The 24,477-nt window shown below is 35.4% G+C and overlaps 1 protein-coding gene across 2 annotated transcripts in view; it reads left to right on the top strand.

The window, feature by feature from the left end:
* Positions 1-2,074: 2,074 nt before the first annotated feature.
* LOC107716831 (sodium/potassium-transporting ATPase subunit beta-1-interacting protein 2-like) overlaps positions 2,075-24,477 on the top strand; it is a 158,739-nt gene continuing 136,336 nt past the window's right edge. For both annotated transcript variants that reach the window (XM_016523419.1, XM_016523428.1), the window contains exon 1: positions 2,075-2,172. In XM_016523419.1, coding sequence (XP_016378905.1) covers positions 2,119-2,172 — 54 coding nt within the window. In that variant the 5' untranslated portion in view covers positions 2,075-2,118. The remainder of the gene's footprint in view (positions 2,173-24,477) is intronic.

The following is a 24,477-nucleotide window of genomic DNA, read 5'->3' as shown; positions in this document are numbered from 1 at the left end:
AAATATTGCGAATATTGCGCCTCAGTTATCGACTGTAGCCTACTGAAAATAACCTCGGAGGATTTTAGTATAACTTCTAAAACTTCTAAGAGTGATCGCGCCTAAGTGTTCGTCTTGTTGCTATAGCAGATTCTTGTGTAGTGGACTATATTTTTTCTTTGCGGAAGCTAATATATATAGCTAAAATTATAAAGTTATTTGAACTTAAATTAATATTTTATGTGTGTCTATTTTATTATTATTATTATTATTATTATTATATTGTGAGTGGCCATGTAATACGCGGGGCAGTCAGTTATCGCGAAATAAATCCCTTCATAAGCAGCCAAAACGGTACTGTAGAAAAAGTATCTTCAAAAGAGCCTTTCAACTACAATAATGGAAGCTGATGAAACGAATTGTTACATTGCAAACAAGAGCATTTCTTTTCATTTTAGACTTTGAAGGAGTCGTTTCAATTCAGACCTGGAATTTCCTGATGGCGAATGAAGCAATTACAGCCCGTTATACTGTATATATATATATGCATCTTGCCCAGTGACCCCCCAACACCAGACAGTCATTATTTCCATATCGTGTTGCTCTCACGCCCACTGAGAGAGGGAGCAGAGAGCTCATCCGGTGCATTGAGGGACGTCCAGGTCCTCATCTGCGCTCTGTACAGCATCAGCACCAGCCGCTGCGTGAGAAACAAACCGAGTCGCATCCCCGCGGAGAGCAGCACCGCATGCGCTTCATTCAATCTGGAGTGTCAGATGGTGCAAGATGCACCGCTTCTTTGTCCTCCTCTACACCCGGACACAAGTTAACGCTGGAAGGGACCAATAGTAGTTGAGGGACCCGAGAAGACACGTTTCAGCTGCAGTGAAAGGCTCATACAGGACGCGCGCTTGGATTATTGTCCTCGTATCACCATCCCGTGGATTTCCTGCTTGTACAACTAAACACGCGCGCTGCGGCTTCCAGAGAAATAAAGCAAATCATTGCTGCTTAAAATGTGTTAATTCGGTTTCTTTCTCGCGAGGGAGGAGCAATGAGAGCGTAAACAACACTGGGTGGCTTTGTTTCTCAGACACGGACCCGTGGAAGATCACATTGACTTCCAGTCTTTCAGTGCTGGATTTGGAGCTGTTATTTCTCCACTAACTTAGGGAAGTGTTGTTCGTATCTCTTTGACTTTGCATTACAGCTCAATTCTACTTTTCTAACAAACACATGCAGTTTTCCTCATATCTTCTTCCTACATTGTGGAGCGCTTTTATCGGAAGGGCGTATTTGATTCGCGTCTATCGCCTTTGGAGTGAAGAAAGACCCATTTAAACCCGTTGCCTCGGCATTATCTTGTGGAGTTACAGCGACCCACGTGGAAACACGGACTCGAAGGAGGGCAAGATGGGCTGTTGCAGTGGTAGATGCACGCTGGCATTTATATGTGGCATGCAATTGGTAAGTGATAACGCTTATGTAATTTCTAAACCTGTGGTGATGGTGATAGTTCATGGATTCGAACCGGCAACCTTCCGGTTATCAGCCTAGATGCTGCTGAATTACCAAACTGCATTTCAGTCTAATAAGAAAACGGGTAAATTGGTGAACAGGGACAGTCTGATTGTAGTAAGCTTGGGTGAAAGTTCATAGGGTTTGAACCTACAGCCTTTTGGGTTACTCACCTAGGTTTTTAATCTGAATTGGTTGGAAGCCTGTGCAAGGTTATTTGATGTGATTTTATACGGTTGTGGAATTAGGTTTGGGTCAAAGAGGAGTCAGTCACTTGTAATGATGCAAAATTTGTAGTGTCTCCTAGAAGTGAACCCGAGAACTCAAGAGCCCAAGTGTCCACCTGACAAGTGGTCAGTGATACAGCATGTATGTGGCCGTGAGTAATCTTAGTGGAAATAATGTGGGGCTATATGTGGAAACCCTGCCTCGTTATATTACACGGAGGGATGATGGTGTTCATGAAGGCTGGGCTTGTGTCATTAGCCTGGGGCCACTATCATTTATGCTTATCTTCCCACTACCACGGGTCCTGACAGCCAATTAGGAGTTTTAAGTTAAAGAATTATCTTGTGGAGTTACAGCGACCCACGTGGAAACACGGACTCGAAGGAGGGCAAGATGGGCTGTTGCAGTGGTAGATGCACGCTGGCATTTATATGTGGCATGCAATTGGTAAGTGATAACGCTTATGTAATTTCTAAACCTGTGGTGATGGTGATAGTTCATGGATTCGAACCGGCAACCTTCCGGTTATCAGCCTAGATGCTGCTGAATTACCAAACTGCATTTCAGTCTAATAAGAAAACGGGTAAATTGGTGAACAGGGACAGTCTGATTGTAGTAAGCTTGGGTGAAAGTTCATAGGGTTTGAACCTACAGCCTTTTGGGTTACTCACCTAGGTTTTTAATCTGAATTGGTTGGAAGCCTGTGCAAGGTTATTTGATGTGATTTTATACGGTTGTGGAATTAGGTTTGGGTCAAAGAGGAGTCAGTCACTTGTAATGATGCAAAATTTGTAGTGTCTCCTAGAAGTGAACCCGAGAACTCAAGAGCCCAAGTGTCCACCTGACAAGTGGTCAGTGATACAGCATGTATGTGGCCGTGAGTAATCTTAGTGGAAATAATGTGGGGCTATATGTGGAAACCCTGCCTCGTTATATTACACGGAGGGATGATGGTGTTCATGAAGGCTGGGCTTGTGTCATTAGCCTGGGGCCACTATCATTTATGCTTATCTTCCCACTACCACGGGTCCTGACAGCCAATTAGGAGTTTTAAGTTAAAGAAGCTATGCCAAGTCTCATCGACCTACTAAAGCAGAAAACGATTACTTATTGCTTCTGCTAGAGCTTGAGAGGGGTTTTTTAACCGTCAGAATGTTTTCTAATCGAGTCCCATTTGAAAAGATGATTTCAGTCTGTTGTTTGTAAGAATTCACAGAACTGAGTAATTTTACTTTTCCCAGACTATCTCTGTGACACCTTTTGAATCACTCTGTAATGGATAGTGGCCAGCGACAGTCTCATCATTGCCTACCAGCTGGCATGGTGAATCAGGCGTGCGTGATAGATCACATGACAACTGGCAAGCGTGACTACACTAATCCAAATGGACGTTTGTAGGTTAATGTATCACGCAGGTCATTATCCCGAAGAATCAGCCGTAGTGGGTGATGTCACCACCTGGTGTCTGTTAATCAGACCTTACTCTAGAAGCCGGTCTTTGAGCGCAATGATGTCATAAGTGAGTCATTTTTAGCAGGCTAATGTCATAAACTCCCAAGTTACTTTTAAGCAGCTGTTGTCTTATAATGCACTTTTGTATTGTTTGGGATTAGGGTGGGTTTTGTTCTGTTTGATGACAAAACTTTGAGGGGCGTTCATGTTTTTTTTCTGACCTAAGCTCTCTTTTGTCCTCTCTGTTTCTCTGACCTTTTCCGATCCCCTTTTTCTCATGTTTGAGAGATTATTCTTATCTGAGAGAGAGTTCATTCTGAGCATAACTGAGATGCTCTCAATTGGATGCTCTTAAGGTTTGGAAACACATTCTTGAATTGCAATGTTTTGTATTTGTTCCTCTTGTCCAATTTAGAAAGTAAGAGAGAGCAACTAAATTTACTTATTAGGTAAATCCTCAGTAATGTTCTCGCTCTTCATGAGAGAAAGAAAAAGAAGGGTTAACTTACTGTATGGAAAAAAGCCTTTTAATGTCCAAAATCTAAAGTTGTGATGCCTTTGCATTTAAACTTTATTTTATCTCCATGACATGTTATTGGTTACAGGTTAACATAAATGGCAAATGCTCATATGTTGCTTGGTAACTGCCAGTAATGGTTTCATCATGGAGGTCGAGGCAATTGCCACACTCGTTATGAATTAAAAATCACTGTATATATAAACATTTTTACAATAAAACAGTAACAATAAAAAATGTTGTATGTTTCATTTAAAAGGACTTCAGATAATGTTGGTCCCTCATAGTCTTTTGCTTTAATCACATTTATTCCTGAAAGCTAATATAATCAGTAGCATAAAAGGTGGCAATAATACAGAAATTAAATATATATATATATATTAAAGCAATTATATTCCTACTTGATCTTATGTGAGAAGATATACTGAGTTGATAATTCTATATTTGTCACAACTTTCCCCAACCATTGTATGTTTTTACAACAAAAGATGGCATGAACAATTGATTGGTAGTTATGAAGAAAAATGAAGAAAAAAATTCCAGATTAAATTATTAGGGAATGAAGTCATTTGTTAGAGCGCAATATCACGTTGTTACCCTTTTCTTCTGTTGGAATGGCTGTAGAAAATGGAGCTAATGCACTCAGCTCTGCTAAATTACCAAGCAGACCTTTTTTATTGTTTAAGGTTATAACACAGATAAAATGTCCATAGTTAAAGGATTTATAAGAGTTTTCTCTCTGGTGGTTTTTGTGTCTGGCCAGTATAAATGCCTGTGGTCCAACAGACTGGCCTGGAGGCCCAACATTTTGACATGGAAGCAAAGAAAAGAATATTGTATACTCAAGGGATGTGTTTATAGTGATTGCTCAAAGATGCATTCATAGAAAGGACATCTGGTAAAATAGTTTGACTCTATTATGGCTGATGAAAAACTTGATATCCGTTGTCAAAGTGGTCCTCTTAGCTTCAGCCTTTGATAGCCTCCCCATGGACCATCTGATGCATATTGTACGCAAAGATGAATACAGCTGGTGAAATCTGCCCGTTCCAATTGGCTGCCCACAAGGGAACTTCTGGGAATCAGGCGTGCACAAGTTTTTTATCAGGCAGTCGGAAAGATTTGTTTACATGTTACCAGATTGCTGCTGATTTTGCTGTTATGAAAGGTCTGACCATGTGATTCACTCAAAAATTGCTCTAATTTCCTTGTTATCTAAGTTTTTGTTGAAATTGAAGCATCATTATTTGAATATTTTACCACTTTGTTGCATGCCAGTCTGTTGTTATGGCTGCATCGATTTCAGATTTATCTGCCCCTGCATACCCTTATCAACAACAGTTGGTCATTTTACATGTTGGTCAGAAGGCTGTCTAAGTGGGCAGTTCTTGGCCAGAATAAGCTACAATATGCAGAACATTTAGTGTTGATGTGTTTTTATAATCTGGATTGTCATAAATATTGTAAAACTATTTGCTCTGTGTCTCGGGTGCACACACAAATTAGATGAGGAGTATGCTAATTCATGTTATCTAAGTTTTTGTTGAAATTGAAGCATCATTATTTGAATATTTTACCACTTTGTTGCATGCCAGTCTGTTGTTATGGCTGCATCGATTTCAGATTTATCTGCCCCTGCATACCCTTATCAACAACAGTTGGTCATTTTACATGTTGGTCAGAAGGCTGTCTAAGTGGGCAGTTCTTGGCCAGAATAAGCTACAATATGCAGAACATTTAGTGTTGATGTGTTTTTATAATCTGGATTGTCATAAATATTGTAAAACTATTTGCTCTGTTTCTAAATGTTTTGATTGAATTAATTACATGATATGCTAATTCAAACTAATCGCAGTTAATCACACTTATCAATGTTTTCTGAAAAATTGAGTCGAATTTCCCTTAAATGTAGTTAATTCAAAGAGTTTTTTGTGGCAGAAGAGTTGAATTGACATCACAGAAAGTGGCTTTAGAAGTCAGTATATTGTTTGTTTTATTTCCTTATCATTGAAGTCTATCACAGTCCACAGCGATCTGTTCTGCAGTCGAGTTTGTCCATCTGTCCTTATTCGTTTTGTGCTGTCTGCTCTCAGTTAGTGTGATTTGGCAAGTTTCCTGTAGAATTGCATGCGACAGGGAGTATGATTAAATGTGTTCATTTTTATGCATTATTATTTTTTATTTATTTTTTATAATTAATTGTAGTAGAGTAACATGTTAAATTAATGTCCATTAAACTACTGAAGGAGAGATGCTCTATGCATTCAAGATTTATGATTTGATTTTAATCAGTGTCTCCATTTGTCAATTCAGATACATTTATGAAATCAGGTTTGGATCATGCTGTTCATCCATCTTATTGTTTTCTTATTTGTTTTTGCTTTTCTTCTGCACCTTGTACTGTCATAGGAAACAAATCATTATCAGCCACAAATGTATGTTTACTCAAATAAACCCAAGATTGATTGTTAACTCATGTTACCTTGGGAGTAAAAAAAATAAAAAAAGAGTTACTCGTTAGATTGTCGAATAACAGATTGCCCAGAGACTGATAGACACCTGTGGTTCTTGAAGTCATTTCTAAACTCTCTTGAAATATTCTACACCTGGCGCTACACATTTCTATAATTGTTTTGTTTTCTAACTGGTATGAATGTCTGCTGTCATTTTTCCTCTTGGAACAACACAAAGACAAAGGTTTAATTGTTGTTTTCCGTCATCGTAATCAGCTGTATGCAGGAGAAAGGCTTGTGCTCTTGAAATTAATTACTCTCCTGAATGCAGGTGATTTGCCAAACAAAACATTTTCTTGAGGTTAATACTGCATATTATATGTGATTTAGTTTGTCCGTTAGCATGTAAAAGTGCTGCGACAACTCTCATTGTTTTGTTTTTTCTGAATTAGAAGTAAACAGACTTCTAGCGCACAGACGGAAAGCACTTCGAACAGACCCTTTGCCAAACAAAACAATCGCATTGGCAGAATATTGTTCTAAATTGCTGTGCAATGCCTTTGCATCGTGACCTTGGTTTCCCAAAACTGACAGATGGTTTAGGAAGCCTTTTTGCATAATGAATCCAAATATTTACATATCTAATCAAAGCATTGATGCCATAACTCTACCATGTAAAAAGGATTGTTTTTGTACACCATGAATTTAAACTGGCTAATTAACATGCTTTTTTAAAAAAACAAACTTTCTCTCTTACACATCAGCACAATTAAACGACATGTGGCAAAGTTATCTTTTTCATGTAAATCACCAAAATTTTGTTGATTGCTTGGTTTTTGTTACTGCAGTGCAGTTTCATTAGTTGTTAATCTAACTCCATGAATATTAAACATCAAATATTTACATTTACTTTTATGCATTTGGAAGACATATTTAAGCGACTCACATTCAAGGTGCACATATTATCAGTTCTCGCTTTCTCTGGGAATCTAACCCAATACCTCAGCGATGCTAGCGCCATTCTCTACTGTTTGACCTACATGAAGGCTGCATATATAACCAGATTAAATATGTTCTGATTGGCTGCTATTGTGACAGCAATTTCACATTCACATGTCACTGGAAACCTTTCGCACCGTGCTTGGTGGCAATCCATTGATTTGTTATGTAAGTAGGCCTGTTGAATGAGATCGGTTTGTTTGCGAATATTTTCATGAAATTGACAATAAAGAATCCCAGATTGACAAGAGACAGAATAGCATAGCGAACTACTGAAGCTCTTTGGCTTTGTGACTGTGACTGAAGAGCTGCCTCTCAGGGAAAATAAGTCCTTGATATTTGGCAAGTGAATGGAATTGGCTTCTCCACACCACAATCCAAATCTAAAAAGGCAGGAAGATTTAATGACTTTTCAAATGTTATAAATCATTCCCAGCTTAACAAAACCAATAAACATAAGTGCCTCAAACATGCGGTGGGAATAAGTCTTTGCTGCAGGACATTTTTCAGACATCTCTCCTTCCGTCGGCATTAAATTAACCTTTATTTTCCCGCTCCGGATGCCTCTTTCATAGTCGTGAGATTTCAGAACACAAAAGGTTACGGTGATGATACCTGTGCTGTGCTGCACGCTATTTGCCAGCTTCCCATTTGATTGAGGCGAGCCGTAAACATTAGCGGGAATGTCTCCTAGCAACAATAGGTATAAATGTTGGAATGTTGCCCGGTAGCTGAACACGGAGGATCCAGACTCCTCATAGTTGCCCTTTTGACCCATCAAAGCCAAGAACAGTACAAGAAATGCATTATGTGTATTATGATGCCTTTTGGCTGGTTTTGTTTTCTGAAGCTATTTGATTTGAATTAGCATTTTATGTTCTTGGCACAGCCTTTCCAACCCAGCCATTCACATAATAAAGTGCACAAATCACATTAATGGTTATTTCGGGGCAGGTTGCTGAGAATACAAATAGTTTTAGAAAAAATATTTGGCATTAGATCAGAAAAATCTCAGTAGAAAAAATTCCTTTCAAGTGGTTCATCTAACAGACTTTAAATCTGATTTGTGATTATTTTCTTTTATTTATTTATTTTTTTAATTAATTTTTTTGGTGTTCGTAAACATTTCAGTTATGTGTGGTGCAGTAATTTATAGATAGTTTTTTTTTTTTTAGTAGTCTGAGGGTTATTGTAGGGGTAACTAAAACTAAAACCATAAAAATATTTTCATTACTTAAAATAAATATTAACTGAAATTTAATATAAAAATAAAAAAACCTAAAAACCTAAAATTATTTTTTCAGCTAGTTGACAAGGCGACATTTCCAATCTTGATGTATTAAATAACTAAAACTAAAATAAAAATAAATAAAAACTATATAGACATTAAACAACACAAACTAATAAAAATGACAAAAACACTACAAACTTACTTAAAATTTCTATAAATCTTTTTTCAAATTATTAATAAAACTATGAAAATATCTCAATAATATTAAAATAACACTGAATAGTTTATTTAGAATGTATAATAATGTCATAATATTATGTCTTGTCATATTCATATTATGCTGTCATGTCATATTTATTCGTCATGTCATATTCATTAATTTTTGTCAATTTTACTCTGAATAAAATGGCGTCTAATTTATTGAAACTAAATAAATAACATTTAAATTGGTGATAAAATATAAAATTAAACCACATATCCAAAGGTTATGTATTAATTTACTGGAAGTATATATGAACATTTTAACAAAAACGTGAAAACTAATATTTAAAAAAATATTCAAAGCCATTTAATTGTCGTCATGATGCACTTTTATTAATCTCTTTGATCATCATTGACAGTTGAATTAATTTCAGTTTTTTTAAAGGTAATGCTATACAGAAATTATACATTGCATCTTTAATGCATGTTTTAATGTCATTCTTTGAACACATTTGTGAATGCTGTTACATTCAAGCTGTGTAATCAGTTCCATTAATTAGTCTGTTAGGCTGACAGCCTACCAATTCTCTGCTTGCTTGTCGTTGCTACTGTCATTCTTCAAAAACCATCAAATTATTCACCACCACACCCGATGGTCTGCTGCCAGCCACTTTGCAAAAGTCGTTTTACGGTAAAGTTACCTCACTTTGCATCTGGGAATGAAGCCATCATCTTTTGCGGTTTGGCTGGGTTTCAGCAAACTTTGTTAGAACATCTTCTCCTAATGCGGTTGCCTATAGTTTTTGATCTAATAATAAACAGTCCCTTGTGTTATTGTCTGGAAATATGAATACCCATAATGCATTTGTATCACCTGTCTGATAAATCCTCTGCGTTGTTGCCACAGCAGAAGCGTTTTTACCTCTCACTGCAGCGGTTGAGCCTAGAGGATGTGATCCCATGAGAATACAGACAAAAGCGCTTATGTGCTTCAGCAGAACGAAACGAGGCAGGGCAGTAGAATGGCTGTGGATAAAAGCATTTTTTGCTACATAGCTTTGTATGTGTATTCAAGCGTAGTTGAAGTAAAACAGAGTTTTTGTATCATCCATTCTATTCTCAGTCGCTGTTACTTTTATAGTCAGTATAGCATGCACAATTGTGTTTAATATGTACAGATATTATAAACAATACATGAAATTTCATGTCACAGTCTTTTCCTGCTTCATGTTTAACATGCCAGTTGTAACCTGTTTCTGTAGAGTACAGATAATGTAGTTGAATGACAGTATTTTAGTGCATGAAATTGTGACATCACCTCCCTTGGTGGTTTGCAGCTAAGAAGTGAAATGTGATCAAGCTGGAGTGAGTTTCTTCTGTTCGCTTCATATACCGACAAAGCCTTCAATTTGACGCATTCATTTAGTGTGGTTAATTATAGAAAAAATGAATCATGCCTACTGAACAGATTTGGATAAATTTTGCATTATGTCACTTGCTCACCAATGGATCCCAATGGATTCTCTGCAGTCCAAACAGCTGATAAACAAACATCACAATAATCCACCACACATCCATCATTAAAGCAAAAATGGCATATTTTTAATAAACAAATCCATTATTAAGAGATTTTCAACTTCAAACTATCTACAACATACAACATACAAGTCCTCTATCTGTATTGCTTTCTCCAGTGAAGAAGTTGTTTTGTCTGAATCGGGAGAGAAATATGCACAAATCAAGCACCATTTACTAGTGAAAACAGTTTTAAACAAACATTTTGGTGGATTTGATGTGAAAGGACAACAGAGGATGAACTTTTTCATTGGAGGAACTGTCATTATGGATTATGGAAAGTAAAAATGCCCTAATGATGGATTTGTGTCTTACAAAGAGATTTATTTATTTGTTCGTTTGTAGGGATGGGTACCGAAACCCGGTATTTAATCGGTCCCGGGGCTAAATTATGAAAGACCGGAGTATCGATAAGCTCTGACGTTAACGGTTCTGCTATTGGTACTGGAGAAATTAAGAAAACACACATACATTTATTATTGCTATATATACATTATCTTGCAAATTCTATCTCACATACTGATGATATATAAATATATTATATACTGTATATATATATAAAAAAAACAAAAAGTACCGATAAGAATACCGTTAAAGTACCGAATCGATAAGCAGTATCGGTAAGAGTAGTAATACCGTTAAAACCATAACGATACCCATCCCTATTCGTTTGTTTGTTTAGCTTCACAAGACATAGCTTCACAGGACGGTGTTATGTGAAATTCTTGTGGATTATTGTGATGTTTTTTCAGATGTTTGGACTTTCATTCTGACGGCACCCATTCACTGCAGAGGGTCCATTAGTGAGCAAGTGATGTAATGTTAAAATTCTCCAAATCTGTTCCATTGAGGAAACAAACTTATCTACTTCTACACTGGATGGCCTGAGGGTGTTAATTTTCAGCAAATTTTCATTTTGATTGAACTATTCCTTTAGTCTAATCTACTCTGGACAGACTTGATAGCAAAATGGTTTTCCTATGGACTGTAGGACAGCATTTGACTTATGTTCAATATGGAAAAAAATAAACAATATATTGACTTCTGAATTCTAATTTTGGTGTTTCTCTCTTCAAATATGGATATGCGATTAATTATGATTCATTTGTTGCTTCAATCAGCATATGTAATTAATCTGATCAAAATGTGTTAATTGATCAGTAGCCATATAGTATCTACACATATACATTAACCACTGTGTGTGTGTGTGTGTGTGTGTGTGTGTGTGTGTATACCTACTTAACCATATTTTGGGGACAACTTTGTACCCAAAAGTGAGCAAAACCTGAAAAAAATTGTTAAAAAACAATAGAAGTCTATGTAATGTCCCCATTTAGATAGCCAAGTAAACGTGTGTGTGTGTGTGTGTTCATATACTACTGTTCGAAAGTTAAGAAAATATGAATTTTTGATTAAAAAATACAGTAAAAATAGTAATATTGTGAAGTAATATTGCGCTTAATATAATAACTGTTTTCTATTTAAATTTTAACATGTAATTTATTCCCTTGACACAAAGCTGAATCATTACTCCAGTCTTCAGTGTCACATGTTCTTTCAGAAATCATTCTAATATGCTGAGTTGGTGCTCAAGAAACATTTCTTATTATTCTCAGCGTTGTACTGCTTAATATTTTTGTGGAAACTATGATTAATTTTTTTTAGGATTCTATGATGGATAGAAAATTCAAAAGTTCAAAACAATATTGATTTTAGAAAACTTCTGTAACGTTATAAATGTCTGCTGTCACTTTTGATCAATTTCATGCATAAATCCAAAATATGGCACAGTATGTTTTCATAAATTGATTGTAAGATAATGTATTAACTGTCTTGTTTAAAACGTGCAGTCCTGTAATCCAAAAGGCTGTTTCCAGAGAACATATTGCTATAAGAAAAGCTTTTAGGATGAGTGCTTTTTGATGCCAGAGGAATCATAAATATTTAACCAAGCTGAAATCTAGGTTTAACGTTTCTTTGTTTGCCTTTACCTACAATGTATACATAGGCCTACTGCTATCCATTTCCTGTGTTCTTTAGAACTATTTCAATTTCATAACTTAAGGGGATGTTTAATCCTGTCATCATTTTTCACCAAGGAAGAAAGAAAGTCATACTCATTTGGAACGACATGAGGATAAATAAATTGTCAGAATTTTCATTTTTGGTTGAACTGTTTCTTTAAACTGATTGCATGTAGCTGTAACAGTAATATGAAGGTAACATGTAATCCAATCCGAAGACGGCAACAATGCCACGAGCTGCTTTACAAGACATGCGAACATGTCCAAGCAGAACAGCCACACACACCCTTTGATAACTTATGGTTAACATCTCTCTGCTGACTGCCGGCAAATGTTACAATAATTTACGATCGATACTTAGTAGTGAGATTGGTCTTTATTTTCCATAAAGTGTTTTATGGGTGCCTGGAATGGCATTTTAGCAGGGTTCACGCCTCAGCATGGCACTTAGCCTGATTACGACTGTGCCTCTGCATATCGGAACATGATAAGAGATTTTCTTACACCGCCACAGCATGCCTGGTCAAGGACGGCTCCATTGCTGCAGGACCTGCGAGGGCTGTCCTGACGTGTGATCTGTCATTGTGGCATGGCTCAGATGAAGAAGCGCTCTCACTGATGGGGTGGGCTGTTCCACATCTGTTCTGGTCAGCTGAGAATCTGCAGGTTTGAAGGGTCAAAGCCCATATCTAGCACATACTATACAGCCATCCTTCTTTATTTCAAATGCTATTTGAGCACCTGCTCTTTTTTAACCAATTCAGTGTTTGAATTTTGAATTGCATTTGAAGCGAACAGCACGCAGTATATATAATATTTAATTAATAGCATTTTATATATATATAGATAGATAGATAAATAGATAGATTATTTTATAATATGTAATGTTTTACATATGTGATTTATTAATGGATTGATGGATGGATAAATATTTTTATTGGTGTTTGTAATTATTATTTTATTTATTATTGTGTTGTAATATATAATATTTCATTAATATCATTATATATACTTATGGAATTTTGTGATTCTAATTCCTGTCAGATTCCTATTCAACGTCTTGGATGTGGCTAATTTAAGTCAACATCCAGCTCATAAATTGAAAATGTATTATTAGTTTCACTAATTCTTAAATTCTGAATTTTGCCCAATTTTTAACTGAACTTTACACTGTTGTCCATGGTATTGTTTATCTGGAATCCTTTGTTAAACAAAATTACCTGTACGTCTCATTCATATGTCCACATTTAGTCTATTTAGATGACATTATTGGCTGTTATGAGAAGATAGCCACAGTTAGTGACTCTATAGAGCTCTGGAATCCAGCGTAATTTCCTTCATTTCTTAAAGGTATCTATAGGATTCCATCAAGGCTATTAGAATGAGAGGAGCAGATGTGTGCTGTCCACATGAGGTGGTTTTGATGGAAGCAGGTTGTGAGGACTGAAGGCATTGTTAGCCAGGGCACACGTTGGCAGATCACATGTTTTAATGTGCCTCAGGCCATTGCCGATGGCTTCATATTACAGTGTGGAAATGTAATTACATTCTTAGAGCACTGGAAGAGAAGCCTTTATGGAATATATTAGCTGTATTAGACATACTAAATTAAAATGAGGTTTTGCTGATCTGCTGTCATTGGGCTTGGTTTGAAAAGTGGAACTGACAAATTGATTGTTATTGTTTTTGACTTCCCTCAATGATTGGAAACACATCCCTGCTGTCCTCAAGGGAAGCTAATGTGCTGTGTTGAGTTCAGGCTTTTTTATTATTAACTAGCATAACAAGCTAGAATTCTTTGGTCAACCAGCTTTAAGCAAAACGGCCATGTTGGTCAACTAGTGTCAACAGCTGAGCTAGTTTGCCACATTGAGATTCACTCCTCATACATTAGTTTGTTCTTTATTGTTCAGCCGTCATGACTGCCGCTACGTTTGGTAGGAGGTGTGCTTACATTTTATAGTTAAAAAACGTCGGGCAAAAAACTTAAAATGCCATGCCGTGTCATTTTACACTCAGATTTATTAGGATTGAACTTATCCTCCAGTGACGGGCAGTTAAACTGCCCATGCCACCAATAAAAGGCAAGACTGTATATTAGAAACAGAATTTGATACATCTAAAATGGTCATATCTTAAGGAATGTAATTTATTCTTGATGTTTTGAGAAGATGAAAACATACATTATACATGTAAACTATAAAATTTGGTGTCATGAAAATTTTTAAATTTATTTTTTTAAAGTAATCTAATATGCTCACCAAGGCTGCATTTATTTGATCAAAATACAGTAAAAACTGTAATATTGTGAAATATTGTGTAACTGTTTTCAAATGTAATTCCTGTAATGACCAAGCTGACATTACTCCAGTCTTCAATGCCACATGATCTTTCTAATATTATCTAATAATCATATTATCATCAGTGTTGAAAGCTTAATATTTTTATGGAAATCATGATCCTTTTGATGAATAGAATTTAAGCATTTATTTGAAATGGCATATTTTTGCAACAATTTAAAAGTCAATGTAATGATCAACGTAATGCATTCTCACTGTATAACAGTGGCGAGCGGTGACTTTTAACCGGGTATGCTGAGTGATAAGACACCCCCCCCCCATTGGCTTTTAGGACACTCAAAAGGGATCATAGATGACAAATAATAAACATTGTGGCAGGTGTCGATTTAAAAATATGCACATTTCCTACCTTATTTGTAAATGAAATTCATTTCCAATCCTTCTTCTATCGTTTCAGGTTTATCCATTGTAAAATGACAGCCTGGAAACCATGTAAAAAATATTCTGACATTCAGAGTGCAAAGCTCCCTTTCCAGTCCTCCAATCTGAAACTAAACTGCAAAAACAGATTGATAAGAAATCTTTTAATTTGCTGTTTTTTTTTTAAGAAATTAATACTTTTATTAAGTAAGGATGCATTAAGTTGATCAAAAGTGACAGTAAAGACATTTATAATGTTCTAAAATATTCAAAGAAATGCTGTTTTTAAACTTTCTATTCATCAAAGAATCGCAATTTACACAAAACATTAAACAGCACAACATTTTTTGAAGAAAAATATTTTTAACATTTATAATAATAAATATTTATTGAGCACCAAATCAGCATATTAGAATGATTTCTGAAGGATCATGTGACACCAAAGACTGCAATAAACCACAGGAATAAATTCGCTACATTTTAAAATATAGTAAAATAGAAAACAGTTATTTTAAATTGTAATAATATTTCACCAGAGACCTTCTGAACTCAGGTCAGTCTGCAGAACCTCACAGCAACCTTAACACTTCCAAGATAGATCACTCAGACCCTGCCAGGTAAACAATAAACAAGATGCACCATCAACCTGGAATGAAAGCCTGAAAGGTGACAGGCTGAAAAAGATATTGGTTCTCAGAATTTTCAGGTCAAGTACCACTTTCGATCGAGTCGAAGCATCCAAGTACAACCTATCTTAATTTTATTATTATTTTACTCTTTTATATAATGAAGACTACAGAAATTAAAGTAATCAAATGTAAAATAACACTGAATGACATGGTTTTTGTTTTATCCATGTAATTTCTTATTGCAACTTATAGCATCCATCTGAAAGATATAACACCAACATGTCAGGAAAAAAACAAAAAAAACTGAATCACTGAGTTGGAAAAAGGATCACCCCCCTCGTAAAAATGACTTTTAAACTCAACCAGGTGTAGCTCATCACCTTCTCAATGGCACACAAAGCCATTTGACTTTCAACTGTGATCAGCTGTGGTCATTGTGATTAACTCAGCATGAAAAGAGCTTTCCTGGAGCGTTTCAATCCTTGGTAGTGCAACTGAAGCAAACAATCAGCTATGGGTGGCAAGGCACTGTCAAAATTATTTTCTACACCCGCTTTATATATATATATATATATATATATATATAGGTGTGCATAGATTTGATCAGATTTATTTGATCAAAAATACATTAAGAATTGAATTGCATTATTACTATTTAAAATAAGTGTTTTATATTTTATTATATTTTAAAATGTAATTTATTCCTGTAATTGCAAAGCTTAATTTTCAGCATCATTACTCCATGCTTGGTTGAATTTTTCTGGATTCCAGTGGTTTTTTGTTAGTTTTTTGGGGGGCCAACAAAGTGCTGCACAACAGAGGTTTACAGTTAAAAATAAAAACAATATATAAAAACTGAAAAGGTTAACTCAAAAAAAGTTTAATAATTTTATTATTATTATTATTACTATTACTCCTAGTACTTTGAGAAGTATATTCTACTGAATAATAGTAACGTATTTCTGTCACAATTTCTTTAAATTGTGACAGAAATACAATCACTTTAAATACAGCTTTTATTTTGACAGGTTGTTGTGAAGAGTTTCTGTGTATATAATATGACGGTAATTTTTTTCTCAAAAGAAACAGTAAAATGCTCATGACTCTCAGAACAGCTCTGGAGATGAAGTTCATGTGATCATGTCCCTCATATAGTGAGAAGACAGATGCTAAAAAACACCTTGAGCATTATGCGTGTAGTTAGTTGATGAAACTGTGCCATCCATTTGTAAAGACAGGCAGAACCTGCATACTTCATATTTAAATAGTCTTTTTGTGGTTTAATATTCAAGATTGTAGTCCGTATTGGGATTTGATTAAAGTGCCCCTAATATGCTTTTTCCAATATTGTCTTTCATGCAGTGTGTAATGTACTGAATAATAGTAACGTATTTCTGTCACAATTTCTTTAAATTGTGACAGAAATACAATCACTTTAAATACAGCTTTTATTTTGACAGGTTGTTGTGAAGAGTTTCTGTGTATATAATATGACGGTAATTTTTTTCTCAAAAGAAACAGTAAAATGCTCATGACTCTCAGAACAGCTCTGGAGATGAAGTTCATGTGATCATGTCCCTCATATAGTGAGAAGACAGATGCTAAAAAACACCTTGAGCATTATGCGTGTAGTTAGTTGATGAAACTGTGCCATCCATTTGTAAAGACAGGCAGAACCTGCATACTTCATATTTAAATAGTCTTTTTGTGGTTTAATATTCAAGAATGTAGTCCGTATTGGGATTTGATTAAAGTGCCCCTAATATGCTTTTTCCAATACTGTCTTTCATGCAGTGTGTAATGTAGCTGTATGTGAATGTAAACGATCTGCAAAGTTGTAAAGCCGAAAGTGCATGATAAATAAAATTATTGTCTCCCAAAATAACTCTGTACAGCCTAAACGAGTTGTTAGTAATTCGAATCCCATTTCTGTGATGGCTGCACGTAACGAGGTAACACATTTGCATAAGTCCCGCCTATCCCCTCGGTCTGTTCGCCGCGGGGCCCGGTGCGACCGCACCAGTTGCACCGCCCTCTAAGGACGGCCCTGTCTGTGACATTATGCGTTATTCAGTAAATTCCATTTTTGTGACTGGATTCTGTGATTCTGTCCATTTTCTGCATCGGCAACATCTTCTGACTATACATTGCTTTTATGGGAAGGAATAATCAAGCAGGACTGATAATATCATCCAGGGCTACAGTATGACGTGGTTGAGTTGCTTCTACCTAGCAAAATGAGCTGTTGTCAGTATCACCTTTAACCTTATAGATGGTTCACACATAATTTTTGCTTTGTTTTATGACATTTTATTGTCATTTCAGAAGGTGCGTGTGGACTAAAGGTTGATGCTCGGCTCTGCTAATTTAATGTCAAATCTTTACGGTAACATCTAGGTCAAAACACCGCCTGTTTGCTGTTCAACACTAATCAGACCGTGTCCTGGACCTCATCAAGGTTAACTACTCAAGACAGACCGATTTGTTACGCAAACTGACAGTCAACAGTCTTTGCTCATCTGCTCTTATGAAAAATCCATACGTCAAGGATAGCCGCTGTGCTGTAAACACAGTGAAACCCAAACGTTGACTCAGCTCAATCACCCATTAAAATAATGAAATGCTTTAATTTAATTCCACCTTTGTGCATTTGCGGATCTATTATTTTTTTGTTTTGGTCCGTCTGTAGAGGAAGTTGCAGGTGACGTATTTTAGTCTTGTACCATAAGACACTTCCGAAATGTGTGTGGTAGCTCTATAGCAATATCTTAAGTAGTGTGAGACTTAAAGTGCCGGGCTTATATAAGATAGATGGAATTGGCTGATAAATTGCATTAGACGAAAAGCATAGAGTGTCTCCTGCCAGATGCACTGGCCGCTGAGAGGGTCATGGCGTACTGGATGCTATGATGGTGCACATTCATACAAGACGTTCTGTCATCAGCATCACCGTTCAAGAGTCCTCTACCTCTCTTCACTATTAAAATATCCTGGCCTCCTCCACTGCTCAGCAAGGTCTAGTTAAATATAGCTGAATCATATTATTTACTGATTTATATGCTCTAATAATTGTCATCCAATTAGATTGCAATAGCCAACATATTGTATGCTGTATTTTGATGACGTGATGTAAAAAGCCACTTTAAGCTGAAGATGATTTATTACAGGTTGTGATTAGAATAGAGTTACAATTTCTGCACTGTATAGTATGTGTACTGTGCACAGTATGCACATTTTCTGAATATGTAGAGTACTTGGATGACCTACATGTTAGCAAAATGTGTTGAATACAGTATCCCACAATGCAGTGCAGTCAGTTTGACTAGTAATTTTCAGTGTGATGACTGAACTGGAAGTAATTGTATTTATAAGTCACTTTTTAAGATGTAATATGTAATTTTTATAATTAATATTATTGTAATTTAAAAGAACTATTTTGTATTTTTATATATTTTTAAATGTAATTTTTTTTCTTTGATAGCTAAAGTGTATTTTCAGCAGCTTTACAACATAATCCCTCAGAAATCTTTCTAATATGCTCAAGTTATAAGACACATTTCTTATTATTAATGCTTAGAACAGTTGTTTTGCTTATTATTTTTGTGGAAACTGTGGTTCAGGATTCTTTGATAAACAAAGTTCAAATGAACAGCATTTACTTGAAATAACATTAACATTTTGTAACATCATTAACAGATTTACTGTGACTTTTAATACTTTTAATGCATTATAGCTGAAAAAAAAAAATCTTTAAATAACAGACCCAAAACTGGTAGTCTATACAATTTATATGCATATTATTCTGTTAGCAGTATGCTATTATTGCATTTCAGAAGCAGAATAGTAATTATAGTATTCATGATCTTCACTAAACTTGCTATTAAATATTAAATAATTTGGTTTTGTTCATGTGGAGGTCACGTGCTCCAAGGTCACGAGTAGACTATATGCAACAGGGAGGTAATCAGTGCCTCGTGTGTTCCCACGCCTGCCCTTTCCAGAACAAGAATGGGATAGCTTGATTTTTATTATCCATCTCCCTTTTCATCATGCAATTGTGGCTCCAGCCGTCAGAGAGAAATTACTCTGATTATTTTCAGCATATGGGGAAATAAGACCCAATTTCCCACCTCAATCTTCGAGATGATTTGAAGTGTAACCAGTCTGTCACACTGGACAGGCAGATAGACGCACCAGGCCCTGATTAAGGTCCACCATCAAACGAAGAGTTTTTTTTATTATTATTATTATATCAATCTTCATTTATTTGGATTGCAGGAGTTGGGGGTTTTTGTTCACATCCTCAGAGGATGAGGTTATTAAATGCAAATCGTCAAGTTAACGCCTGCAATTTTCAATGATTTAACAAGAGCTCTGCTTTGGATTTCAAGGTTGTGCTTAATCACAACAAGTGTTTTCCCTTAATTGACACAGAGAATCAAAGCTTGACTCTTGAATGGCTGTTTCAGTCTTAAATCTAACAACTCTGTGTGCCAGGTATCGAATGTAACCTTTGATTAGTGTTTACTATTCCCTAAAGTTCTTTATTACGGTAATTACATGCCTTTAAAAGATGCTGCAGCTTGATTGAATTGATTCCATATGATATGTTGTAAACATACTTGCATGTTAATAAAAAAATCAGTTTCGTAGTTTCAATTTCATAAGCAAATGAAATATAGATATATAGTGTTTCATAGTATTTTGTTGAATTGTGAATAATATAATTAAATGCATAATTATTTTGTCAAATGAAAAAAAAACATCTTACATTATATCTTGGGTATTCATTTTGTTAGAAGCTGATATTTATCTCAGTATAATTCATAAAAAGGAAACTTCTGCATTTTAGACAAAACCTGCTGAAGATTAAAAAATGTAAACAAAATTTTAATTAATATTTTATTTATTTATTATTTAATAGTTTTCATTTGAATATTAACAGCATATTTTTTACTCTATTTTAATGTGGAACTTTTATATTTGGTGATTCTAACAGTTGTTTCCATCAGTGCTGTTATTGAGGGTCAAATGCCAATTGTTTTAAAGCTATACAGTAGCTGCTCATTTTTTGCTAATTTTTTTCTAAAATTATTAAACCTCTTTAAACACACACATGCACACTCACACACACACACACATACATATATGTATAAAATGCATTTGCTGCACCATAAAAAATTTAAATGAGCTATTTTAGTGAAATTAAAAAGTTTATTAAAAAGGAAAAAAACTGTTAAAATGTTACAGCTTCTAAAAACTCATGTTCTCACACTTTCAAACATAAATTTCCAACTAATTAGGCCAAATAGTTGTAAAAATGTTGTTTTTAATAATGTTTTATTATGCTCCTCTCTGATTCGAAGAGGTACATGCATCGCTATTAGAAAATCACGAGTCAAGTGAAATGTTCCTTTCCATCCCGACTGTTTCAACATGCAAATTATCATTTGCCTGTGAACCAACAACATCCGAGAAATGACTTGAAAAATTGATGACCTCGGTACAAGCATTATGTCTGAAACACCTCATTAGCTGCTTTCCTCTTGCTAGAGTCTAGACTGTATTTGGGTTATGGAAACCAGACTCAGTTGCGGGGGTGGTTTTTTTTCTATAAAAGGCCCAAATAGCTGTAATTATCTGGAAGAGTCATTAGCTTGGTGTTTATCTAGGTAAAAGCGATGCTTTCGTAAATATCCGCAACATATGAGTGATATTTGTTCTTCTCTCTGTTTGTGCCATAGGCTTCGTTTCCTGTTTCACTCAACAGAGATAGAAATCAAACATGGAAAGTTCAAACTGTTTGCAGCGGCCCTTTTTCCTTTTGCAGGGCCGTCACTGTTATTAATGCCCTCCGATGTAAATGACTGATAGTCTGGAGTTGCGCTGCCCCTGAAGTACGCTGCAACGGGGTATCAGTCACTTAATTCTTCTGCTATGCCACGCTTTTAAGATGGGAGATAAGCCAAGAGCGGCCAATTTCCTTCCGAGATGGGCGCGCTTTATTGATGGAGCGGACCACGCTAATGTTTTCAGCCTTCTGGGTGTCCATCTGTGAGCATTTTTCCAGTGTCATCACCACTCTGTTTAAGTAGCTCCAGTGGCTTCTTCGGGCAAAGGGGAGATAATGCAGGCTATTTATCATGCAGGAATTCAATTTTGAGCCCACCATTCTCCTCATAAAAGAGTTACCAATCCATATATCAACCATTTAGTTGTCTGTTTTCATGAGCGGGAAATCATTTGTATGCATTTTATTTATTTATCACACAGGTCGGATGGCCGAGTGGGAATGGGGCGAGGAGAAAGATAGTCAAAGCGAACAATTAACTAAAATGTCAGAGAGAGAAAGAGGAAGGAAAGTGGATTGCTGGTCTGTAGCCTTTGACTTTATCTATCTACCTCAATATGAATTTGTCTGCTTGAAACATGGTTATTTGGACAGAAATTTAAGTTGAATCGTAATAAGTAGGGCTGTCACATAATGTCACATTTACCTCAGAAAAACATATTTGGTGACCATAAACTCATTAGTCAGACAGAAAAAAAAACTGTAGAGAGGGGCATTTTGCTAAATGTATGCACCATATAACATATTCATTATAATTTTTACTGTTCTTCAATGTTTCATTTATATTTGAATAAATCCATCAAGTTTCTGACAGCCACCATTTAAATGTTTATATTTCAAAAAACAAATTGAAGTAGAAGTATTATTATGTAGCTAATTGTAACTTTATTATTTTAAAAACTTCATTAAGCGTAATTTTAGCAGTTGTATATTAGCCTACAAATCAGTCAGTTTTAACCTTCAATATTGTAGTAATGTAGTACCAACTGGCTCTCATGTATATTTTACAGCATTAGTTGAGAGATTTTTTTTCCTTGAGAAAATTTGGCATGTACTGTACCTGATATGTATCCAAAATAATCGATATTGAATCGAATCGAATCGAATTGCAAGTTTGTGAATGAGAATCGAATCGAATTGAATCGTGAAATTTGTGTCAAAACCCAGCCCTTGATTCTTTTAGTACTTTTGTAGAATATTTGAAAAAGTCACAAAACAAAGTAACATTGGTTGATTTATTTCAAGTTGAAAATGGAATTAATAAATTATGGTTCTTTACGTGAGTCTGATAAATTCTGTAACTTATCTGTAATTTATCGGGATAATTCGTGTTTTTGATTCACTGAAAAGAAACTGCTCATAAGACTCTGGTTGTGTTGTATGTTTCACACTAGATTCTAAGGATGCGCAATAAATCACTACGATATTAATATTATTAGAATTTTTATCATATTGGTCAACATTAGATATTTACTTGTGTATTAGATATTTAATTGGCTATTTCTCATATTGGTCAATATTAGATATTTAATAGTACATCATCGTCATCAAAGGTAATCTATAATAACTCATAATTTAATAATGTAATAATTTAAATTGAATCTCAAAAATTATATTTTCTCAGAATAATTTTAATAATATTTTTAATAATGTTAATTTAATTTCTAGTATTCATTTTTCATACTGTATATTGTTGTGATGCGTGAAGTTACAATGATTAATTTTTTTTTGGTGCAGAATTTTTTTTCTGCCCATAAACATTTTAACAGTATTGGCTACAATTTTAATGTTGACTAATAGTAGATACAGTGGTGATGTAAGGGATTTTTCAGAACATTTGTTCGATAATTGCTAATGGAACTTGAGTCATGAATATTTTTTTTTCCCCTTAAAAATGGAACCATTTCTTTTACATAATCTGACCCTAATGATTACTTTTAAACGCTGAGTCAATTGTGATGGGGAGGCATATTTATCACCCCCCACTGGTTATTTTCCCCCGGATCTTGTTTTACTCAGCGTTTGCATTCCTAATGAGCTCTGTTGTTAACGTACACTCAGCCCTCCGCTGGGGAGCGTGACCTCCAGTTGTCTGGGCTTTATGTTATATGATTAATGAGAACGCAATTCCACCAGATCAGATGAGCATTCAAAAACAGCTTTTGATGAAAACCCTTTTGATGAAGGGCTGTTGTTTCATGTGGCTCTCGTGAGGGCTTCAGATCTAGATATACATGTGCACTTTGCCGCTGCTTGAAGCCTTGGACGTGCTCTTGTGCATTTAGAGGACTAACTAGCTGTGCGCAGCTGTGGTCCAGTCAAGGTCATGCATCTGAGACGTGTTTCATGCATGTCTGACAGTAATTAATTGTGCTGGGCGCAGTGCTGGCCTACTCTTCCTGTCCTCTCTCGGCTGCCGCTTCCTATAGATTTCAACAGAGTTGGCTGACGTTATAAAGCCACAGATGTGCTAACTTGCCAATGTATTTCATATTACTTGATAGAGCATCATGCCGAATTGCATCGATCGCTGTTCGTCTTTCCTGTTTTCCCCACTGTAATGGAATGGCAGATGAGATGATTTACATTTTTAAGGTTACTTTTTTCTCATGAGCGATTATCATCTATTTTCCTGCCAATAAAATACATCATTCACAGCAGAGGAAGTCTTCATCTAATGACGAACCCCCTAATGCTATTTTAATGACACTGATTGAGGGGAAGTGTGCGTGTTCAACTGTGATTGTCAGTTTTGGTTTTGGTGATACGTTCCTCACCATCTGGACTATCGGTGGGAACCAGCTATAAAAAGTAATAGGTGCAGAATTTCAGTTAAAAGTACTTTGTATAAAAATACAGCTACCTTGTGAGATTGTAACTCACATTAAAGTGCGTCATGCACATTGTTGTCTATGCCCTAAACAAGGGGAAAAAATTATAATATAGTAGTTCATATGTATATGAATTCATGGTACAGTTTTGCTTAAAAGGAAGTTCTTTTTGTTTGTTTGTTTTGCATTTTCTTTAGAAAAGCAGATTTTACTGGTTAATATAACTTTTTATTAAAAATTTTTTTTAATAGTTATTTAAATATATATAT

This window comes from Sinocyclocheilus rhinocerous, unplaced genomic scaffold (assembly GCF_001515625.1).
Source record: "Sinocyclocheilus rhinocerous isolate Xijiao unplaced genomic scaffold, SAMN03320098_v1.1 scaffold1874, whole genome shotgun sequence".
In the NCBI taxonomy this organism is placed as follows: domain Eukaryota; kingdom Metazoa; phylum Chordata; class Actinopteri; order Cypriniformes; family Cyprinidae; genus Sinocyclocheilus; species Sinocyclocheilus rhinocerous.
Note: the sequence above shows the minus strand (reverse complement) of the source record. Positions and strands in the feature narration are given on the sequence as shown.